At 52.6% G+C, this 22,361-nt stretch overlaps 7 protein-coding genes across 7 annotated transcripts; 4 read left to right on the plus strand and 3 right to left on the minus strand.

The window, feature by feature from the left end:
• Positions 1 to 237: 237 nt before the first annotated feature.
• POSPLADRAFT_1061202 (hypothetical protein) lies at positions 238 to 1,347 on the minus strand (the record flags this gene model as incomplete). The annotated part of the gene is made up of 4 exons (XM_024481353.1): positions 238 to 687; positions 761 to 788; positions 861 to 1,207; positions 1,273 to 1,347. The coding sequence occupies 4 exons, from the start codon at positions 1,345 to 1,347 to the stop codon at positions 238 to 240; spliced, it is 900 nt and encodes a 299-aa protein (XP_024334885.1).
• A 2,222-nt stretch (positions 1,348 to 3,569) lies between these two features.
• On the plus strand, positions 3,570 to 4,778 carry POSPLADRAFT_1154990 (hypothetical protein; the record flags this gene model as incomplete). The annotated part of the gene is made up of 4 exons (XM_024486900.1): positions 3,570 to 3,826; positions 3,999 to 4,193; positions 4,247 to 4,326; positions 4,570 to 4,778. The coding sequence occupies 4 exons, from the start codon at positions 3,570 to 3,572 to the stop codon at positions 4,776 to 4,778; spliced, it is 741 nt and encodes a 246-aa protein (XP_024334886.1).
• Positions 4,779 to 5,271: 493 nt separating this feature from the next.
• Positions 5,272 to 7,653, minus strand: POSPLADRAFT_1061204 (hypothetical protein; the record flags this gene model as incomplete). Its single annotated transcript, XM_024481354.1, has 16 exons — positions 5,272 to 5,311; positions 5,363 to 5,534; positions 5,595 to 5,681; positions 5,737 to 5,869; positions 5,922 to 5,993; positions 6,046 to 6,156; positions 6,207 to 6,241; positions 6,292 to 6,433; positions 6,487 to 6,668; positions 6,719 to 6,746; positions 6,801 to 6,917; positions 6,971 to 7,111; positions 7,164 to 7,223; positions 7,271 to 7,305; positions 7,355 to 7,470; positions 7,526 to 7,653. The coding sequence occupies 16 exons, from the start codon at positions 7,651 to 7,653 to the stop codon at positions 5,272 to 5,274; spliced, it is 1,599 nt and encodes a 532-aa protein (XP_024334887.1).
• Positions 7,654 to 8,676: 1,023 nt separating this feature from the next.
• On the plus strand, positions 8,677 to 9,919 carry POSPLADRAFT_1061205 (hypothetical protein; the record flags this gene model as incomplete). The annotated part of the gene is made up of 4 exons (XM_024481355.1): positions 8,677 to 8,865; positions 8,930 to 9,255; positions 9,317 to 9,818; positions 9,869 to 9,919. 4 exons carry the CDS (start codon positions 8,677 to 8,679, stop codon positions 9,917 to 9,919), a joined length of 1,068 nt encoding a protein of 355 aa, XP_024334888.1.
• Positions 9,920 to 10,951: 1,032 nt separating this feature from the next.
• On the plus strand, positions 10,952 to 11,507 carry POSPLADRAFT_1155559 (hypothetical protein; the record flags this gene model as incomplete). Its single annotated transcript, XM_024486954.1, has 2 exons — positions 10,952 to 11,140; positions 11,202 to 11,507. 2 exons carry the CDS (start codon positions 10,952 to 10,954, stop codon positions 11,505 to 11,507), a joined length of 495 nt encoding a protein of 164 aa, XP_024334889.1.
• A 640-nt stretch (positions 11,508 to 12,147) lies between these two features.
• On the plus strand, positions 12,148 to 13,570 carry POSPLADRAFT_1036625 (hypothetical protein; the record flags this gene model as incomplete). The annotated part of the gene is made up of 7 exons (XM_024477158.1): positions 12,148 to 12,175; positions 12,200 to 12,405; positions 12,461 to 12,550; positions 12,608 to 12,710; positions 12,801 to 12,847; positions 12,903 to 13,199; positions 13,250 to 13,570. 7 exons carry the CDS (start codon positions 12,148 to 12,150, stop codon positions 13,568 to 13,570), a joined length of 1,092 nt encoding a protein of 363 aa, XP_024334890.1.
• An 8,008-nt stretch (positions 13,571 to 21,578) lies between these two features.
• POSPLADRAFT_1061210 (hypothetical protein) lies at positions 21,579 to 22,349 on the minus strand (the record flags this gene model as incomplete). Its single annotated transcript, XM_024481356.1, has 2 exons — positions 21,579 to 21,797; positions 21,879 to 22,349. Coding segments are annotated over 2 exons (690 nt in total), but the record flags the coding sequence as incomplete, so codon positions are not given.
• Between the last annotated feature and the right edge of the window lie 12 nt (positions 22,350 to 22,361).

The raw sequence follows: 22,361 nt of genomic DNA on the forward strand, positions 1-22,361 counted from the left end.
TGTATAATTACGACAGGGTTGCCTGCTGTCGAAGCTTGGATCAGCTACAATTGTTGTTCAGTTCGTGGGCTTCACCGAGGATCACAGCAGGAGATGGATTTGCTATCAGCGGAGCACTGCTTAGAGTTACAACGTACTCAACGTGAATAGTCATTGGACCCCGCTCCCAAGGACAGCAGAATGACGATGTATTCATCTATCATGCCAGACAGAACAAATGTTCTACAATCGTAACAATCAAACCTTTGCAGAAAGTGCCATCAAGGACAGGAACAGGAACCGCGCCGCGCCAGGCGTGATAGTCGGGGCAAACATCGTCACCAGCGAGAAAACCGTCCGACTCGTGTCAACCATCCTCGTACGCATCCACCACGGTGTCGATACGCTCAACCACACGAACACCCACACATATTCAAGCGCGTGCGCTAGGCTATCCGGGCACTGCGCCTGCATACCGGTGCGCTTCGCTACGCCAATGACCGCATCCTCGAGCGAGATGGCCACGGCCTGGGCGATGAAGAACGGGAACGACACGCCGAACAGCTTTGGGCTAACCATGATGTCGCCACCGCAGTGTATCAGGCCTGACACCGCGAAGCCGACATACAGCTGCGTGTAAGACGACGCCCAGGATCCCTGGCGTAGTCCCAGCAGGCGGCAGCACGCCTTGCCCATCGACGCGGCGTACTGCGTACATCACATCATATGGCTATGGCTATCAGCGGACTGAAGAAGGCGAGCGTGCGAAGGGCGTACGTACACGGCGTAGCGACTGATGGTAGGTGCGCCTGCGCAAAGACGTGTGTATGAGCGTCTGCCATATCTTGAACGCCCTAGGCCAGTAGTGACTGAGAACTCACCCCCAGAACCACCGCAGCGTGTAAGCGTCGGCCCACTCTCCGTACATGGCAGGCCAGTCCCTGGGCATTGACCAGGCAGTGGCGACAGACACCGCGGAGAATAGACGATAGGGCATGTCGATCATCCCATACGCTGGGGAGAACCACGCGACGATGTTCACACATCGCTGAATGTAGCCTTGGGAGCTCAAGGAGAACAGGCCGGCGTCATGATGGGAGAACGAAGGATTGGAGCGCTGGTAGGTCTGTGCGAGGTCGACGGGCAGGTACCATCTGAGTGCGTACAGCAGCTGCTGGCGCACGAACGACCAGCGTGGTTCGCTAGGACGAGGAGGTACGTTTGCGATCTGGAGCGAAGCGAATTGGGTGGCGCATGAGCATTGGAAGTGCAGGAATATGAAGCCGCGTACACCTGGCAATTCCATCCTACCCCGCGTGGGCCAGTGATAACGCATAATGCCCAATACATCCGGCGCAGGAACGGCATTGCTGGAGGTGCAATGTGGTCGCGCTCGTGGCGCAGGTCGTTCAAGGGGTCTGTAAGCAATAGGAGGTGAAATGCGGTGAAGAAGTGCACTACAAAGGAGGAGCCAAGAGCGTAATTCTGCTGAAGATCTCCGGTGGTACTGGTGAGTACCAGTCCGAGACTGTAGGTGTATATTGCGAATGCCGCTAGCTTGATAGTCCCTTTCGGGCGGAGGGCAATGAGTGCTGACAGGACAGCATTCTGCAGCAGGGCAGTACTGGCAGTCTGGAGCGATTGTCAACGCTCATGATGGCGCTGTCAAGGACTCGAGGATGATACAGACTCTAGCAAGGCAGGCTATTGCACGGGTTGATACGCCTGCGAGACGGAGCCAGAGTATTATATTTGTGACCCCACGCATGCGCTAAGACCCATTCCAGGTCCTCTGATCTTTAGCCAAGGTAGTCCGCGAGACGGAACAGGTTGACCTAAACCCTGCAGTCCTCCGCTATAATTGGTAAATTCTTTGGAAGGGTTGCCCGTCCTCGTCTTGCATGCAGGCACGCACATGAGCAGGCCTCGGCCATTCGATTAGGGCTAGCGGAGCCGCCAATATCAACCAAATTCTCCGGGAGAGGCCTATCAATTAGTGACAACACGTAAACGACAACTTACAACTCACTCTGTTTATGGGATTGTGCGGTTGGCATGAGTGCGCTTCGGCCAAATTTACTCATGTTACTCAGCGGTCGTGACCGATGAACAAGCACCATTCAGTTCGTCGTCCAATAACGCGCTAACTGAGTGACATGCTTCCCCTGAACTCGCGACTGGCATGTGCATGATCCGTAATTATATGAGAGGTGAGGGGTAGCTTATCACGTTCAGGTACTGCTGTCAGCAGTATTGAGTAGTCTCCTGAGAGCAGAGTAGACAATTCCATCAACCTACGCCCATGTCTGACGTCTGCTTTCCAGCGCGCTGTCTTACGGTAAGGTCGGTATCGATGGCCTATGGCCGTGTTCCCATCACCCGGCATATCACGCATGTGTACAAATAGAGGCAAGCAACGCGTATCCCGGTGTACCCCGGATGCGTCGCGCTGGGATGTTGAGCGAGGTCTTATTCTCGGTGCTCTAGAAAAAGTTCTCCCCGTCTGCCATCATGTACTTATGGTCTGCTATTTAAGATAAATACATGTCTCATATTGTTATCTATGATAATCTGTCGACCAGCTAGCTGCGAGGCTATCGCATAACTGGCAGCGCGAGGGTGCTCGAAAAGTATATGCCTAGCTCTGAGGTGTTCACAGCAAGGGCTGTTGTTTCATGAACGATAGCGCAGCGACTAAGAGGCGAGATAGTCAAGAGCAAGTACGCAAACTCACGCGCGCCGCACGGCAGGTGCGATCAGAATATTGGTCCTCCGCCGCTTGCTTGCACTCATATTTAGAGCGCTGCCCCCAAAAAACTGACCTCACAGTAAGGAGACGCGTTGGAAAGTAGACTAGTATTGAGGCGCTTCTTGCACAATTGGTGATGGGGAACTTTCGATAGTGTCCGGTGAGCTCTTCCGAGCTTCTCAACATGATGATATCGATAACTTACGCCCACATTGATAAATAATTTCATGAAAGATGAGGCACATCATCACATCTGAGTGCTGTTGAAGGACGACCTTAGCACATCTGATACATCAAACGAGCCACCTTGTCAGCGTAGGTTGCACCGCAGTATTGCCTATAGTCCACCCGCTGACATGCCTGCCTTGAGTTTCCGTCGCATCTAGATCGTCCACGGTTGCCCGGTGGGTGATGCTGATGACCCGCGGCTGCACAAGCAATATTAACATTACTTGAACAGGCATTGTCCTGGGACCTGAACGCATGACTCACCATCCAACAATAGGAAGACATACCCTCCTTGCTGTTCCGCCTGTCAAGCGCTCTCTCAGCGCTTGCCCTGATGGGCTTCTATGTTGCTGTGTGCGAAGCATGATGAACAGGCTTGCGTGTTTCACCGAGTCAGCTTCATCAGGTAAATCGGAAAAGAGCATGATACGCATGTCCTAATCATATGTGATAGCTTGCGGCAGGTCCCAAATCTGACACTGTGACGTTCACGTTGGCCCCCGGAACTGCACCAATAGTGCGAGTATGGATGGGGAATTGCGCTTGCCTTACTCGTTGTCAGATCCTACATATTGACCCCCCGCACCACAGAGTAGAAGATAACCACATGACCATGAGTACCTCAGTCTCTATCCCGCCCGACATTGTCGCCTTCGTCTCTGCCTCCACACCCACTCTCAAGAATCTAACTATCAGCGCCGTATGGCTTGGTGTATCCATCCCTCTTCTTATTGTTCTTTTCTTCTTCTCTACAGAGAAACTGCGCAGGAAACCAATTTTTATCCTCAATGCCATTTCCATTTCAGTGGGGATTATCATGGGGCTTCTGAATGTCGTTCTATTGGTGAAGTTCCTCCTCACTGTTCAGATGTGAGGTTATATTTACGCAGAATTGCCTCAACTAGTTCACGTCTGTGACTCGTCCCAATTCTCCTCTCAACGACGCCTCACTTATAGCATACATTGTCCTCCTCGCTTTCATCCCATTTCTCATCGAGAGCATCCTCGTCATGAGGCTTATTGCGGTCTATCCACCTCGCAGAACAACGACGAAGGTTTTGCTAGCGATCTTTGTGCCCATTGCATTGCTCAAATCTGGAAGACTAGCGAACCTCGTCCTCTGGGTACACCGCTATTCGATCCTCATCAGGACAGCTAACTACACTGAGTTGGCGGTGTTGTCTGAGGGTCTGCCAGAAGCAACTGTCGAGTGGACCTTGCAAGTGGTGGATAACGCGTATGTCTTACGAATATGTTTTTGGCGATGATTCTGAGTACTCTATCATCCAGCACATCTTCGAGTTTGTTCCTTTGGCGCCTTTACAAAAATGCACGGCTCCCAGCAGGCCTCAGCCGGAATAATGGTAAATGTAAGTACTCATCGTCATTTTCTGCCAAAACTCACGGTCTGAAAACAATGTAAGCCTCCTACGCATCTCAGTTGAAGGGACTCTTCTGGATCAGCGTATCCAATTTCGTCTTTCCATGTTTATTCTCCATCACCCTCCTTGGGTTAAGTCATTCCGCATCCCACTACCAAGATCTATTCGAGGTTTTGCTCTCAAGCGTCTACGTGCAAGCCATCGGAGTATTACTAGCTACCGTGTGGGCAGCCAGTAGCCACTGGGATGATGGGTCGCAGACGCTCCACGGATCATCCCAGGTGTCGATGAGGTTCGCCACAAATTCGGATATCGATACGACACGCCAGGACACCGTGACTAGCGGAAATACGATGCGGCTGGGGGTCGTTCCGGACGAGATTATACTACATTCGTTCAAGTCTTCCGACGATACGGATATAGAGGACAATAAGCAGTAGCGGTTTAGTAGGACCATAGTGCAGCGACCTCTTGTAACGCAGGGTCAGTGGATTCTGATTGCTGCAGGTGCTCTCGACAAAATACTGTACAAATATACGATCACGTTTTACTGTAGCGAAGTACGCAGAACAGTCCTCTCTTCTAAGGTTTCGCAGGCGGCTCAAAAGCAGAAGTTATGTTCTCGATTCCGTGTGTATGAAACTCATTTCATTAGGTACACGTAAAGTATATCCCAGCGCTGGCCCACGAGTGAAGCAACCCGCGCTCGCAGTCGTCGAGTGCATCAGTATTTACGACCACAATAAGTAGCGACTGACATCCGCTGAAGTCCACATTCATACGAGCGGCTAAAAGGAGAGTCGGATCATGCATACATCTCCGCGCCGACAACAGCGTCCAGTATTTGCGATCTGGATTCCAAAGAATCGACTAGGGTATATCAATGAATACCGAGTACTGTACATGCAAGGAGTGGAGTTGAATGCCTGACATCTACCGGCGTGTGAACACAAGAGGAATTTGGTTGGCGGCTCTGTAAACACAATTACATGACAAATTTCAGGAGACCAGGGCTGTTGCTCACGTCAGGGTCAGCTTGATGTTGGCGGTGAAGATTCGTTGCTTTTTCTCCTCAAAGGTCTCATGCGCGTACCGAGGGTCTTCTTTAATCGAGACTTTGTATCTTGAAATTATGAGGCTGAGAATGGCGACAGCCTCGGTCTCAAAAAACTTTCTGCCGATACACGACCGAGACCCTGTCACGTAGACAGTAGCAGTCCTCAGTTTCTGCAGTGCGCCGCGTACAGACAACTCACCGCTGCTGAATGGTATGAACGCTTCACGTGGGTAGTCAGCAAGAAACCGAGACGGGTTGAAGACATGTGGATCTTTCCAATATCGTGCTACAGCCAACGTATTCATCAGCGATGCAGTAGGAAATAGCTAGTATCTGCGCACGATTGTAATGAACTCCCGTGATATGGAGGAAAATCTTCGTATTCTTTGGCACCGGTACAAGCTTCTTCGATCCGGAAGCGTTGGTGACCGTGATGACCGTGTCCTCGGCGCAGTATTTTGGTGATGCATTGACCTTCAGGCAGCTAAGTGAGGGTGTGGGTATGCAATGCTAGTTTCTGTCCTACCGGAGGATACATGCGAAGCGTCTCGTTGATGACCGCCAGGGAATATGCGAGTAAGTGGATGTCTTCATATCTCTACCAGGACATGGTCGGTACACACGAGGAAGTGACTTTGCAGTTGACTCACCGGAAGTTCCCCGTTAGGCATTACTTGCTTGATCTGTTGGTACAATGCTTTTTGTTCGTCTGGATGGATACTAAGCGCAGCCAGTGCGAAGGCAAGTGCTTGAGAGCTAGCCTGGAGCCGATATGACTTTCGTAGCATCTAGGATTCGCATCGTTGCTTACCTCATGCCCTCCCAGAAGGAAAATGAAGACATTTGCTGCGTGCAGTCAAAGTTTATGGCCCATGCAGGACGTTTTCTAGACGTACCTATAAGTTCTTCATCTGTCAACGGTTTCTCGCCCTTTATCTCGGAGTCTCCATTAGCTTCGAGAAGGTTATTCAATAGATCTGGACGCCCTTCCTCTTGAGTAGAGGTTTGGCGTTCTCTGATCATCTCCTTGATGTATTCCTATCAAGTGTGTTGGCTGTCAGTGCGTATGGAGATATGTTCAAAACACCAACCTCTATCTCCTCGAATGCAAGTTGCAGCTTGCGCAACCGCGGATGCAGAGTGAAAGCAAATGTGGGCAGTAGAAGCTTCAAGAATATATCTTTCGCGATGATGTCTATCGCGGCCTTGAATGACATCTTATGGCCGTGTGGAACGACACCGTCGTGCTGGAATGTGACCTCACGCCCGAAACCTGGACAGGTCTATTATTTAGATTACATGAAAAAACAACTGCGGGCCTACCAGCAATCGCGATCATGTACAAAGCAAGCTTCGATGATCAGTTAGTGGCAACTAAGAGGTCCTTCAAGACTGGCGTGCTTACCGGAAGAGTGATTTCGGTAACATCATCCAATACCACCTCTTTCTCGTTCTTGAACACGTTATCTAGCAGGTCCACACCGAGTTTTGATGCCGAGTACCAAACATATTCATGATTGCGCTAGGACGTTTCGTTCACCGACAGGTCAGGTTCAGATGCAGCAAGGCACGCACATCAGAGAAAGCGGATGCGACCATACGGCGATATCGCTTCCAGCTGTCGAATTCTGACGCAACTATATTTGGACCAAATATAAGCAGGACTTTGTAGAGCTTCACAGGCTTAGGGAAGCGCAAGCGTGACGACGCAATTTCCTAAAAGCGGAAAATCAACTCTTGTTTGCGGATTTGAACGAATCAGACATACTTTAATAGCAGCGGCGTCCGACAACCACAAGGAGCTGTATCCCACGGGAAACGCAGAGACCTGAGCGACAATCAGACCCCATCAATTGTGCCACGAAAGCATATTACCATAAAGTATGCATCGCACCCATCGGATGGATAATCTACGAGTGGCTCAGCGCGCGCTTGACATTCGACAGTGTGCAGCACTACCGTTATGCTTCGAAAGCCAAGGGTAATCATAACCCAGAGAAATGCCCGGGATGGGCCTGAAGATCTGACTGAATACCGTCTCATCACCGATAAGAGTACGTGGTCCGATCCATTCTCTGAACGAGCAATGATTAACCAAGATTAGCCAAGGCAAGTAGTTTGTACACTCACTTATTCCTTTTTAATGTCTCGCGGTAGAGTAGATAGACTCTGAGAAACCAGACACAGACAAAGAAAACAAAAAGGAAATATAGCACGGGAGAGGGTGCGACTGAAGAGATGTATTGATCTGAGACCATGATGCTGACCAGAATCGAAGAGATGCTGCAAATAGACGCGACTAGGGGTGAGACGCGAGGCAGAGTACCCTTATGAGTAGGCTCGAAAGGCACTGTATACCTATGCGTTAGCGCGCGCAAACATGATATGGGATATGACAGCCGGATTTGTCACTGGTGAATAGCCTGCCCAGGCATACTGTGATGGTTCGCCAGCTATGACCAAGGGCCGCCCTGTGCATCATGTCTATCAGTCGTGTTTACACCGCCGTAGCGGGCGCTGTCAAGTACAGACGGCTGCCTATCCCGCTGGTAGCAGCAACAGCAATCCTATCGATGCGATCAATCCGCCATGGTATCTCTGAAATTGAAAATACTAAGTTAAGCATGACAGCCCAATGTGGTGACGGACTTGCGCGTCGGATCATACGCGATACTCTGTGATTAAAGGTCAATTTACAGGCCTCTCACATACAGGACATTATCACGCGGGTTGGTGTCGAGAAAATATCACCACCTGAAAAGACAAGAAACATCATAGAGGGTTCGTCCCCTGTGAGATCTGTCCCTGACCGAAGATGTCGGCGACCAAAGCCACATATCTAGCTCTGAGCCGGTTACGTGTAGCGAGATATGATAACGCAGAGAGCCCGCAGCAGCGCTCCGATGAAAGGATCGCAGGAGTGGAAGCCGTGAACATCGCCAAATAGAGAAGCGCTCATGATCTTGTTCAATGTTTGGCATTGTGTGCTGCGTCGGGGCCGCAACGCCCTGGTCCGTGCTTCGCGGGAGGCGTCTAGTCCTTGATTGGGACCCAAGGCGGGAATTCCTCTTCTCTCCGCCGCTCAATCCACGCATGGTGGCAGATGTCCTCCCATGCGACCGCACTATGCGCTGACGCCTTTCTCCTGGGTGCCGCGTTCTTTACCGTGACGCAAGCGCACAGGTATGCATCAGGAATGCGGAACTCTGGCTTCGCGGGCGCCCTTCAAACTTGGGCTCCGTCTACCATCTCTCTGGTGCACCTCCATTACTTGACTCACCATGGACCGCCCACAAGACGTCTACGCTGTCATAGGTGGTAGCGGGCTCATAGGGAGACAAATTGTCGACAAGTTGAAGGCTCGGGGAGACACTGTTTTCGTTCTCGACGTCACCCAGAGGCATGACGACGTGCCATTCCACCACGTCGACGTGACCAATAAGGACGGGCTCCGGGATACCCTCAAGAGAGTGAGCTTAACGTTCTCGCTGCCAGTTGTTCATTTGCAAACCGACGCCGTCTTTCGCCGCACAGTGCGGTGCCACTTGCGTCTTCCACCTTGCCTCTCCTCATGCTGGCACGGCGCGCGCCGAGGTGTTTTGGAAAGTGAATGTCGAAGGCACTAAGAACGTCATTGCAGCCTCCGTGGAGGCTGGAGTCCGCAAGCTGATATACACGAGCTCCTCCGGGGTGGTGTTCAACGGAAAGCCGCTGAATGGCGTTGACGAGACATACCCTTTCCCGGCCAAGCACATGGATGTCTACATGGAGACCAAAGCCAAGGCGGAAGAACTTGTCCTCGCGGCCAATGGCAAGGACGGTCTGTTGACGGTAGCCATCAGACCATGTGGTGTGTTCGGGTCAGTGACGGCTACAGCTACACGAGTATTGCGAGAGTGATCTGACATTATTCACCGGCAGACCTGGTGATAGACAGCTCATGCAGGGCCTTGCGACGGCGTTCGACCGGGGTCAGACGGGGACGCAAATCGGCGACAACACGAACCTGGTTGACTGGACGTATGTCACCAATGTCGCCCAAGGGGAGATTCTGGCCGCGGACAAGGTCGATCTGCCCGTGACCGATCTATCGATGGCGGTGGCAGGCGAGGTGTTTTTCATCACGAACGACGAGCCGTGGCGTTTCTGGGACTTCACGCACAAGATCTGGGACAAGCTGTACGAGCTGTATCCTGGTCATCAGGCGCGTCCGGAGCCACGGGTGATCCCAGCGGGTCTGGGGATGGTCTTTGCAGCGTGCTCAGAGTTCATCGCATGGCTGTTGAAGAAACCACCGATCTTCACGCGGTTCAACGTTATCTTCATGTCTACTCCGAGATTGTACAACGTCTCGAAGGCGAAGAGGGTCCTCGGATATAAGCCTGAGGTCTCGGTCGACGAGGGTATCATGTTGGTGTTGAATGTATGCATCTCTCTATCTTGCCATAGTCGCAATGCTAATTACTTCCGCAGTGGTGGAAGTCCGAATACCCTGACAAGCCGTCGGATGTTGTCAAGGCTTAGCACGAAAATATCTCAAGGGTTTCAGGTCGGTGTTTTCGATTAACATGGGACAATTGGTTGTACTAGCGTTTTGTGCTGTCGTGTATTGCTTGTACTGCTTCCTTGTTGTTGCTCACTATCGCTTTGTCTCAAATGTTTTGTAATTCACTTCCGTGCATTGCTCAATACTCCCTTGCGCTACCTCGTACGGCGCTCAAGCCTCCTGCTAATATTCTTGCTGTACCTTTGAGCACCGCACTACATGGAGGAAAATATACCTATGTGCTTTCGTACGCGTGGATCCGACCCGCGGGCATCACTCACAATATGAACAACGAAGGCAGTGACGGTAACTGTTGCCTACTACGGATCAATGAGAGACAAATTGCGGCTCCACTGCGCTAATCTGTCGTGCTGTTGTCTTGTCTCGGCGAGGTCCATCTAGTCTGTCGCTCGTTATCAACCTGTCGTGGCAGGACTCTACCTACTTTCCAGTACCTTGATCGTCTCAACTTGCCGCCCAGAACATCAGATGTCCTGGAACGCATACTGTGTGCTGTCTGAGCCGCGCTACTGATTATCATAGCTTCCAGACCGCCTCTGAGCGCGCAGATGGCCGATGACTACACTTTATGTGAACCAGAGGTGTAACTTGAGCAAGATGACCAATTCGCCAGCATCTGGGCTAGCGGACGAGGTACGACTCCCTCGGTGATTGAAAGGGAGACCTCTGGCACTCTTCTACCGCGCACTGACTTCACTGCCATTATCACTGCAGAAGTCCTTCCGCAGACCTCGCGATTGAAGGAGTATGACAAGAAGCAAGTAGTAGTAAATTTAGTCTTTAGTTCTAGATTTCTGTTTCCGACCGAATTAGCTTTCACGAGTCTGGCATGCTGGGGTCTGCTATGTGTGGTAACTATCCACGCTCATTACTTATGCGCGGGCTCTTCGCCTGCGAAGGTGCCCCTTCCTGCGTTTGCAATACGCGGCGCGTGGTAAGTTTCCTTGAAAATGTACACGATGCGATAGCCACTAACAATGTAGTGAGGGATGCTGCTCTTGGGAGCAACAGATCTCTTGCTATCCATCACATCGCTCTGCTCGCTGTGGCTTGGATTCGCTGTCCCCATTTTCGGCGTCGTTCCTCGCGTATGGCTGAAGAGCGAAATCTCGACGTTGCTCCGATTGTCCGCCACGTTCGTCGCTGTGTTCAGCGGCGTCTCGTATTGTCTCATATTGGTATGTATGAGTTCGGGGCTGTCGCACCATATTTCAACACACTCACGCTGTCCACAACCAGACGAGGACTAAACTATCACATACGGAATATGTAACGTTCAAGACGTACTATGCCTGGGATGCGGACATGACCTTTGTGTCATATCTGAACACGACCACCGCTATTATGCTCCTTGTGGAGACCATGCTCTTTTGTCGCCTCCTTGCAAGGATTATCCGCAATCGCATATTACACCATATTTTCGGATACCTCATCGTCCCACTCGTCGTCATCAAGTTCGCTAGAGTCGCAAATCTCGCTTGCACCGTCTTCGGCTCAGAGATTGGCCGCCTGGATTCTACAGCTGACTGTGATGAGAGCCGATGAGCATGGTGCGTGCGCGAGACCAATTGCACAGCTGTATACTCATGCCGTGCTCAGGCATGATTTAGGCTATGCGCGAGTCGTCGGCTGTTCACGGCCAGGCAAGAGGCTCACTGTTCTATGCGGGCGTCTCGAACCCGCTCTAGATCCATAGTCCGAGCGTCATCTGCCCATCGCTGGGTCGCAAGTAGGGCGGCGTCGGTATTCTGGGAAGGCCGTATTGGCTAGATGGTTCTTTCCAGGGCGACTCTCACAGCGTCAAGGGCATTTGAATTATCTATGACCAAATCATTCTGATAAAATCGTCATGGACAACAGTGCAATGCGATAAAGTTCGGCTGAGATGCTCGCACCTCATGATAGAAGCATCATCGCGTCCATGTCATTCCTTGTCATCTTATCCCGATCTATGCGATGAATCGCAGGCGATAGCTGTGACCATCTGTCAAGGGGGATCTGTTCCGGATTGGTCTAACTGATTTCTTCGTCAGGATACGAACACACGCGCATTCCGGCGTAGTTCTGCAATATGGCCAAGGTGTAGAAGTCCATGTGGGCCTTTCCTTATATCATAAAGCAGCACACATCGGATGTCTCACCGATGCTGCTGTTCCTGATTTCCTTGCCATACGATAAATCTCCCATGTCAGACTCATTCTCCTTACCTGATGGTATGCTCTATCTGGTTTGCATAGCGTTCACCGTCTTTGTCATTGTGGACATATTTCGGTACTTGCTTGCCTGTCGGCATCTTCCATATTGTGCTTCAAAAAGCGGAGTGCTCGTACTTCCGTGGTTATGCTATGTTGGCGCTCCCAACTTCTTTCTCAAACCATATGACTATATTGCAAGGCTTCACGACCAGTTCGCATTCTCATGGCTACGCTTCAGAGCTCGTAATGTGCGTGTCTCAGCTTGCTTATGTGCTGTCCTGATGGATATCCCTCTTCCTTTAGCATGAGGTCATCGTGATGTTTGGTTCGGAAGCGAGAAAGAAATATTTTAACCTCAGAAGATTCAGCTTCTCCGAAGGATACACATTTCTGGTCTGTTGTCTAATGTAGAGTGATCTCGACTACAGACTCGTATTGAATGATTGATAGCACCCCAATGTCAAGCTCCTTGGGCCGACGCAAGTGCCAGAGGGAAGGCAAGCCCTCCCCTGGTACATCCGTCATTTCATGCGCGCAGATATTCTCGAACAATGTTCGTCGCGACGAGTCCCTCGATATCCGTATACTAATGAATCATTCAGTCTTAACACCCATGCTGTCGGACGTTCAAGCCTTCATGCAGGCTTGAGCACCGAAGGCGTAGTAGACATATATGACGTTGTGGACCGAGTGAGTCCGCTCGAAGCTACTCAATACATCTCTAGTCTAACGTGTCAACATTTAGGTCGTGTTCACCATTGTCAGCAGAGTAGTAGCAAGTAAAGATCTGGCTGCAAACAGCCAAAAGTTACAAAGTGCATGGAGAGCCCTGGCCTGGGTGCACAAGGGGTCGCATCCAGCGTCCTTGATACTTCCTTGGCTACCTACCCCAAGTCGTGTTCGCACAATCATTGGTGGTACAACTCTTCTCCGCATGTCCTCGGCGATCCTTCGAGAACGCAAGTGTAGACAAGCGACGTCTCATATGGATGTTGTACAAGTGTTGGTGGACGAGGACACCGACTCTATGCATGCAGCGATGGTGAGCCCATATACCCTCGAATTACATCAATATATTGACGACGGCTATAGGTCATGATTGGGGTCATCTTCGCGGCCCACACCAACACAAGTCCTGTCCTTTGCTGGCTTCTAATCATGCTCGCTCAGAACCCTTTGTGGCTCTCCAAGATACAGGATGAAATCGATCTATTCTTCCAGCTGCACAACATCAATGGACCACCACAGATGGATTCATTGGCTGGTATGAACTTATCCCTCATTGAGGAGGCGCTGCCCAGTCTCGACCTCTGCCTCCATATCATCATGAACAGTACGAGCATCCGTCGCAATGTCGGGGAAGACCTAGACATTGCGGGAAGGAAAATCCGAGGCAGGGACTTTGTCATGTAGATGCTCGCAGACGTGCACCTCAACAACGACTTCTATACCAATCCTCTTCTATTCAATCCAGGGTGCAAGCATCCCATAGACGCAGAATTTCTGGGGTGGGGGACAGGTGGGCATTCTCTTATTCCCCGTTTGCTCTCTCAATGAGGTTATATGTAAGGATTTACATGCATGCGCTGGTCTCACATCATAACCTCTACACCAAAAGGGTGCAATGTCAAGCTTGGCTTGACATCTGACTGGAGGTATATATGCTAATCATATGCCAACTCATGACATTATACATGTGTAGGAAATCACCCTTGTGCGGGCCAGCGCCTGGCAAAACTGATCATCAAAGTGTTTTGTTTGGTCTTCTTGTACAAGTATGATGTTCAGGTAGTCAAGAAGAACAGGCAGATCCTCTGTGAGGCTGTAAAGCCCACATATCATTTGTTTGAAGTCGCTAGTCATGAGGTCGATGTATATGTGCAGTACAAGCTTCGTGTGGCAGGCACCAATTCTGATACAGCTTGTCGCAACTTAGGGTCAAGCAACAGGGGAAAGCCTAAAAGCTGGGGGCGTTCGACTGGTTCTTACCGAAGCGATGGTGAGCAAGGCTCAAACCTAAGGCTAGGGACAAGTGAATGTATTAGTTAGTAAGGTAAGAAAGGAATACAAATGAGGGCTTACTGACCTAGGGACAAGAGGTCGAAACTGAGGTCCCTAGGGCAGCAGAGGCCGGCTTATATACATGGGGAGATTAGGGCAGGCTGTGCACGTTGGTCCGTGCGCAGCTGGTCTGTGCGCAGCATGCCGACGCGGCCCCGGGGGCCGGTGAGTCAGAGCGGCTGTGTCAGCGGGGCCCGAGCTGTGCCGTGCTAATCTAATCGTACAGTAGATAGTGACGCGTCCATATCAGGCAGGTAGTACAGAGGTTGCGGGTTCGAGCCCGCGAAAAGGAAAAATTAAAAAACGGCTAGATGCCGTACCAAGTCGTGACAAACTCATGACACAGGTACTGCTCGATCTCCTGATTCCAGCGCTCAGTCTGGCCGTCTGTCTGAGGATGAAATGCTGTAGACAGCGCCGGCTCGATCCCTAGTCCCTTGTACACCACATGGAGATATTTCAAAGCGAACTGGGGACCTCGGTCTGATATGACCTTGGCCGGGGCCCCATGATGCTTGAACACATCGCAGATGTACAGGTCTGCCGCACCTTCTGCCGTCAGGGTCTCATGACAGGCTGAGAAGTGGACCTGCTTGGTAAAGCGGTCGGCAGTGACCAGGATCGAGTCGAACCCATCAGACTTCGGCAAGCCAACGATCATATCAGTCGTGATGATCTGCCACGGGCGTTCGGGGATCTTGTTCGGCTTCAGCGGACCCTGGGGCTTGGCTGGGAATGTCTTGGTACGGTTGCACACGTCGCAGGTGCTTACGTACTCATTGACGAATTTGGACATCCCAGGCCACCAGTAATTCCGCGACACGAGCTCCAGGGTTTTGGCACGACCACCATGACCGGCGATCGGCGAGTCGTGGTGGATCTTAACGATATCCCGCCGGAGCTCCGCGTCCTTTGGGACGTACACGCACCCACGGAACAGCAGGAGCCCTTGTTCGGCATTCCATTCCTCAAAACCCTTTTGCAGCCGGGGCGGCCCGAGGTCCTGCACCTTTTCAAGTGCCTCGGCCACCTCCCGATCCTTCTCCGAACATTCCCGAATGCGCTTCAGAAGCGACTGATCGGCCGTCACCGAGGCATGACCGCGTCTGGCGGAGGCGATGCGGAAGCGCTCCGGCTTGAGAACCACCTGATCAGTGTTATCGTCCTCATCGCCGATCTGATGGTCCGATCGTCGCGACAGGGCATCAGCCTTTCCATTCGACGTTCTGGCCTTGTGCGTGATGCGGAAGTCAAAGCGAGCCAGGAAGAGCGACCACCGCGCTTGACGACACGTGAGATGCTGGGAGGTACGCCAGTACTCGAGGTTCTTGTGATCGGTAACGATCTCGAACTGATTGGGCAACCCTTCGAGGTAGTGGCGCCAATCGTCTAGCGCCTCAATGATGGCAAGCATCTCCTTGTCGTAGATCTCGTAGTTCCGCTGGGCCGGATCCATCGCATGGGATCTGAAGGCGATGGGATGCCATTTGCCGTCATTCTGCTTCTGCATCAACACGCTACCAGTGGCGTAGCCCGAGGCGTCAACCTCGATGCGCGTCTCCCGATTAGGATCGTACAGTGCTAGGACTGGAGTCGTCGCGAAGAGCCGCTTGAGCTCGTCGAAGGCGTGCTGCTCCTCTTCGCCCCAATGCCATGGGTCGTTCCCTGTGAGCCGGTCGAGTGGTCGCGAGATCTTAGCGAAGTCCTTAATGAAGCGGCGGTAGAAGTTGGAGAACCCCCAGAACTTCTGGACATCCTTTTTGTTCCGGGGTACCGGCCACTCATTAATTCCTTTTAGCTTCGTGGGATCCATCGCTACCTCATCGCCACCGAACACATAGCCGATGTAGTCGACCTTGGAAACATCCCACTCGCACTTCTCAGGCTTCAGGAACAGATCGTTGTCCTGAAGGCGGCGCAGCACCTCATGTGTGACCTTTACATGTTCCTCCTTGTTGGTGGAGAAGATGAGGATGTCATCCAGGTACACGAGGATCTTGCCACCGACGATGAGATCATGGAAGATCTCGTTCATCATTGCCTGGAAAGTGGCGGGGGAGTTGGTGAGGCCGAAGAACATCACCAGGGGTTCGTACAACCCTCGGTTAGTCACAAACGCCGCCTTCCATTCGTCACCGGCTTTGATCCGGACGTTGTTGTATCCCCATCGGACATCGAACTTGGTGAAGAGTGTGGCGCCGCGGAGCTTATCTACCATCTCGGCGATCAGTGGCAAAGGGTAGCGGTTTTTGACCGTGATTGCGTTTAATTGGCGGTAGTCCTGCACGGGTCGAAGTGTCCCTTCCTTCTTTTTGATGAAGAAGAAAGGCGATGAAATGGGCGACTTCGACTCCCGTATATAACCTTTCGCTAACTGCTCCTTCAGGAACTTGTCAAGTTCCTCCTGTTCATTATTCGACAGGGGGTACACTTTCGAGTGGAACGTCGAGTAGCCGGGCACGAGTTCGATTGCGTGATCGTAAGGCTTCCTTTCGGGTAGCCGTTCTGATGCTTCCTTGGAGAAGACATTCAGGAACTCGTGGTACTGTTTAGGTAGCGACTCCTCGGCGGTCTTAACGACCTTCTTCTTGATTTCCTCCTCAGCGAACAGCTGGGAGTACATATGCCCTGCCGCGATGAACAGCTGAGGAGCGCCGGGAAGCGTGATACCTTGCTCCCAGGCTTCGATCAAATCGGCCTCATCCCACTTTACTTCCACCGGATCTTCTTTGGGTTCGAAGTCCGGGAGCACCTTGCTCCGGCAGGCGCCTATGACCGACCATTTGGACTTTGGCAAACGCCTGCACACCGTGGGCCTGACCCCCGTGTCATGCGCAGTTGCTGCTTGCTCCATCCGGCCGGTCTTGCTGGCACTGCACATTTCAGGGCATCGTGATAGCTTTAGGGAGCCTGACTCCCAATCAATTTCAGGGTTGTGCTTGCGTAGCCAATCCAACCCAACAATCACATTTTCGGACCAATGTCCGTGACCGTAAATACTGTTTTTTCGACGTGATCTCCTATTTGCATCTGTAGCACGGCTACCTCCGAGATGCTTCCATCTTTATTGAGCGTTCCATCGATATTGTAAAGCGGAATTGGTTCTTTCAGTTTCTGTATTGCTTGTTGATAAACTTCGTAGTGGCTCCGCTGTCCACCATAGCGATTATGCCCTTGTGCTGTCTTTTTTCTTGGAGGCGCACCGGGATGTAGAAATGCTGGGACCCGTGGTCCAACTCGTACACATTTGCGGTCGCCAATACATTGTACAGATTATTACTACGCGGCCCGACGCGTGCGGCACGAAGCGCGGACCGGATCAAAAAGACTCCTCCTTCATTGCCCAATAGTGCTCGAGCTCCTCGTGCATCGACTTCATCTGTGCTATCAAGTCCGCCAGCTCAGAACTATCCGATTTCGCTGAAGCAGCGCTTGTACTCGCCGAGGATGAAGTGACGGGGGCACTTGTCACCACCTGGGTGGAACCCGAGGCAACTGTAGCCCGCGTGTCAGCGCGTTTTGTGTAAGGTTTATCCTTACAATTAGGGCACTCAAAACGACGGTACCCTTGCTTCCCGCAGCCAAAGCATGTGCCGGGGAAGTCTCCTTTTCCGACGGCCGCATTGATGCTGGCCGAAGCTGCGTGTGTCGAGGGTGCACCACCACGTGCCCCACCGTGTCCTCGACCTCGTGTCGAGAAGAAGTTGTTCAACTCAGGCCGTCGGGCCCGGCTGACATTGAGGATTTGCTCGACCTCGGTGGCGTGCTTGTCAGCTGCTTGCCACGTGGTGAAGGTTTCGAGCTCGATCTTGCGATAGACGCGGGAGGGGATGCCGCTCAGGTACTTGTTGCGTAGTTCCAGGTCCCCATACCCGGAATGGTCCGCCGGACCCTTGAACAGCACCGAGAATTCTGTGGCAGTGTCGCGACTTAAGGTCAAGCGACAGGGAACACCTGAAGAGCTGGGGGCGTTCGACTAGATCTCACCGAAGCAATGGTGAGCAATGCTCAAACCTAAGGCTAGGGACAAGAAAATGTATTAGTTAGTAATGTAAGAAAGGATACAAATGGAGGCTTACTGACCTAGGGACAAGAGGTCGAAACTGAGGTCCCTAGGGCAGCAGAGGCCGGTTTATATACATGGGGAGATTAGGGCAGGCTGTGCGCGTTGGTCCGTGCGCAGCTGGTCCGTGCACAGCATGCCGACACGGCCCCGGGGGCCGGTGAGTCAGAGCGGCTGTGTCAGCGGAGCCCGAGCTGTGCCGTGCACTGCCGCCCCATCTAATCTAATCGTACAGTAGATAGCGACGTGTCCATATCAGGCAGGTAGTACAGAGGTTGCGGGTTCAAGCCCGCAAAAAGGAAAAAATTAAAAAACGGCTAGGCGCCGTACCAAGTCGTGACATTACCCCCTCCTCAACGGCGCATGACCTCATGCGAGGCACCCTTGCCCATCTCCCACCCGGAGCGGCATCGTGCTTCAGTCCTCGGTCTGATATGACCTTGGCCGGGGCCCCATGATGCTTGAACACATCGCGGATGTACAGGTCTGCCGCACCTTCTGCCGTCAGGGTCTCATGACAGGCTGAGAAGTGGACCTGCTTTGTGAAGCGGTTGGCGGTGACCAGGATTGAGTCGAATCCATCAGACTTCGGCAAGCCGACGATCATATCGGTCATGATGATCTGCCACGGGCGCTCAGGGATCTCGTTCGGCTTCAGCGGACCCTGGGGCTTGGCTGGGAATGTCTTGGTACGGTTGCACACGTCGCAGGTGCTTACGTACTCATTGACAAACTTGGACATTCCAGGCCACCAGTAATTCCGCGACACGAGCTCCAGGGTTTTGGCACGACCACCATGACCTGCGATCGGCGAGTCGTGGTGGATTTTGACTATATCCCGCCGGAGCTCCGCGTCCTTTGGGACGTACACACATCCGCGGAACAGCAGGAGCCCTTGTTCGGCATTCCATTCCTCAAAACCCTTTTGCAGCCGGGGCGGCCCGAGGTCCTGCACCTTTTCAAGTGCCTCGGCCACCTCCCGATCCTTCTCCGAACATTCCCGAATGCGCTTCAGAAGCGACTGATCGGCCGTCACCGAGGCATGACCGCGTCTGGCGGAGGCGATGCGGAAGCGCTCCGGCTTGAGAACCACCTGATCGGTGTTATCGTCCTCATCGCCGATCTGATGGTCTGATCGTCGCGACAGGGCATCAGCCTTTCCATTCGACGTTCCGGCCTTGTGCGTGATGCGGAAGTCAAAGCGAGCCAGGAATAGCGACCATCGCGCTTGACGACGCATGAGGTGCTGGGAGGTACGCCAGTACTCGAGGTTCTTATGATCGGTTACGATCTCGAACTGATTGGGTAACCCCTCGAGATAGTGGCGCCAATCGTCTAGTGCCTCAATGATCGCGAGCATCTCCTTATCGTAGATCTCGTAGTTACGCTGGGCAGGGTCCATAGCGTGAGATCTGAAGGCGATAGGGTGCCATTTGCCGTCGTCCTGTTTCTGCATCAACACACCGCCAGTGGCGTAGCCCGAGGCATCAACCTCAATGCGCATTTCTCGGTTAGGATCGTATAGCGCTAGGACTGGAGTCGTCGCGAAGAGCCGCTTGAGCTCGTCGAAGGCGTGCTGCTCCTCTTCGCCCCAATGCCATGGGTCGTTCCCTGTGAGCCAGTCGAGTGGTTGCGAGATCTTAGCGAAGTCCTTAATGAAGCAGCGGTAGAAGTTGGAGAACCCCCGGAACTTCTGGACATCTTTTTTGTTCTGGGGCACCGGCCACTCATTGATTCCTTTCAGCTTCGCGGGATCCATCGCTACCTCATTGCCACCGAACACATAGCCGACGTAGTTGACCTTGGGAACGTCCCACTCACACTTCTCAGGCTTCAGGAACAGATCGTTGTCCTGAAGGCGACGCAGAACCTCGCGTGTGACCTTTTCATGCTCCTCTTTGTTGGTGGAGAAGATGAGTATGTCATCTAGGTACACAAGGATCTTGCCGCCGACGATGAGATCGTGGAAGATCTCGTTCATCATGGCCTGGAAGGTCGCGGGGGAATTAGTGAGGCCAAAGAACATCACCAGGGGTTCGTACAGTCCCCGGTTAGTTACGAAGGCCACCTTCCACTCGTCACCGGCTTTGATCCGGACGTTGTTGTATCCCCATCGGACATCGAACTTCGTAAAGAGCGTAGCGCCATGGAGCTTGTCCACCATTTCGGCGATCAACGGCAAGGAATAACGATTCTTGACCATGATCGCGTTTAACCAGCGATAGTCCTGTACGGGTCGAAGTGTCCCTTCCTTCTTTTTGATGAAGAAGAAGGGGGACGAGATAGGCGACTTCGATTCCCGTATGTAACCCTTCACTAGTTGCTCCTTTAGGAATTTATCGAGTTCCTCCTGCTCGTTGTTCGACAATGGGTACACCTTCGAATGGAATGTTGAGTAACCGGGCATGAGTTTGATCGCATGATCATACGGCTTCCTTTCGGGTAACCGTTCTGATGCTTCCTTGGAGAAGACATTCAGGAACTTGTGGTACTGTTTAGGTACCGACTCTTCGGCAGTCTTAACGACCTTCTTTTTGATCTCCTCCTCAGCGAACAGCTGGGAGTACGTATGTCCTACTGAGACGAACAGCTGAGGAGCACCGGGAAGCGTGATGCCTTGCTGCCAGGCTTCGATCAAATCGACCTCATCCCACTCTACCTCCACCGGATCTTCCTCGGGTTCAAAGTCCGGGAGTACCTTACTCCGGCAAGCGCCTATAACCGACCGTTTGGATTTCGGCGAACGCCTGCGCGCCGTGGGCCTGTCCCCCATATCACGCGCAGTCGTTGCTTGCTCCATTCGGCCAGTCCTCCTGGCACTGCACGTTTCAGGGCATCGCGACAATTTGAGAGAGCCCTTCTCCCAATCTATTTCGGGGTTGTGCTCGTGTAGCCAATCCAACCCAACGATCACATCTTCCGGACCGATGTCCGTGACAGTGAACACCATCTTCTCGACGTGCTCTCCTATATGCATCTGTAGCACTGCTACCTCCGAGATGCTTCCGTCCTTGTTCAGGGTGCCGTCAATGTTGTACAGCGGAATTGGTTCCTTTAACTTCCGTGTTTGCACCTTATTCTCTTCAATGAATCGTTTGTTGATAAACTTCGTGGTGGCTCCGCTGTCCACCATAGCAATTATGTCTTTATGCCGTCTTTTTCCTTGAAGTCGTACTGGGATGTGAAAATGTTGGGACCCCTGGTCCAATTCGTACACCATTGCAGTAGACAATACATTATACTTGTTACAAGATGATACTCGCGGCCCGACGCGTGCGGCACGAAGCGCGGACCGGATCAAAAACCCTCCTCCTTCATCGCCCAATAGTGCTCGAGCTCCTCGCGCATCGACTTCACCTGTGCCATTAAGTCCGCCAGCTCCGATTGCTCGGATTTCGCTGAAGCGGCACTTATACTTGCCAAGGGTGATGTCGTGACGGGGGCGCTTGTCGCCGCCTGGGTGGATCCCGAGGCAACCGTAGCCCGCGCGTCGGCGCGTTTTGTGTAAGGCTTGTCCTTACAATTGGGGCACTCGAAGCGTCAGTACCCTTGCTTCCCACAGCCGAAGCATGTGCCGGGGAAGTTTCCTTTTCCGACGGCTGCGTTGATGCTGGCCGAAGCTGCGTGTGACGAGGGTGCACCACCACGTGCCCCTCCGCGTCCTCGACCTCGTGCCGAGAAGAAGCTGTTTAGCTCGGGCCGACGAGCCCGGCTAACATCGAGGATTTGCTCGACCTCGGTGGCGCGCTTGTCAGCGGCTTGCCACGTGGCGAAGGTTTCGAGCTCGAGTTTGCGATAGACGCGGGAAGGGATGCCGCTCAGGTACTTGTCGCGTAGTTCCAGGTTCCTATACCCGGAACGGTCCGCCGGACCCTTGAACAGCGCAGAGAATTCTGCGGCGGTGCGCTTCTCGCGCATGGTTTTGTCGGAGCAGAGCTTGGTAAGCTCCACCTGTGCCGCAGCGGCGTCGTCGAGATTGCCAAAACGGGCCTTGAATGCCTGAAGGAAGGCTTTTTCGTCGACGAAGGGGGTTGTCGCTCCCTGGATCCCGATTTGGACGGAGGCAAGCTGGGAGAAGAT

Source organism: Postia placenta (genome assembly GCF_002117355.1).
Source record: "Postia placenta MAD-698-R-SB12 unplaced genomic scaffold POSPLAscaffold_16, whole genome shotgun sequence".
In the NCBI taxonomy this organism is placed as follows: Eukaryota; Fungi; Basidiomycota; class Agaricomycetes; order Polyporales; family Adustoporiaceae; genus Rhodonia; species Rhodonia placenta.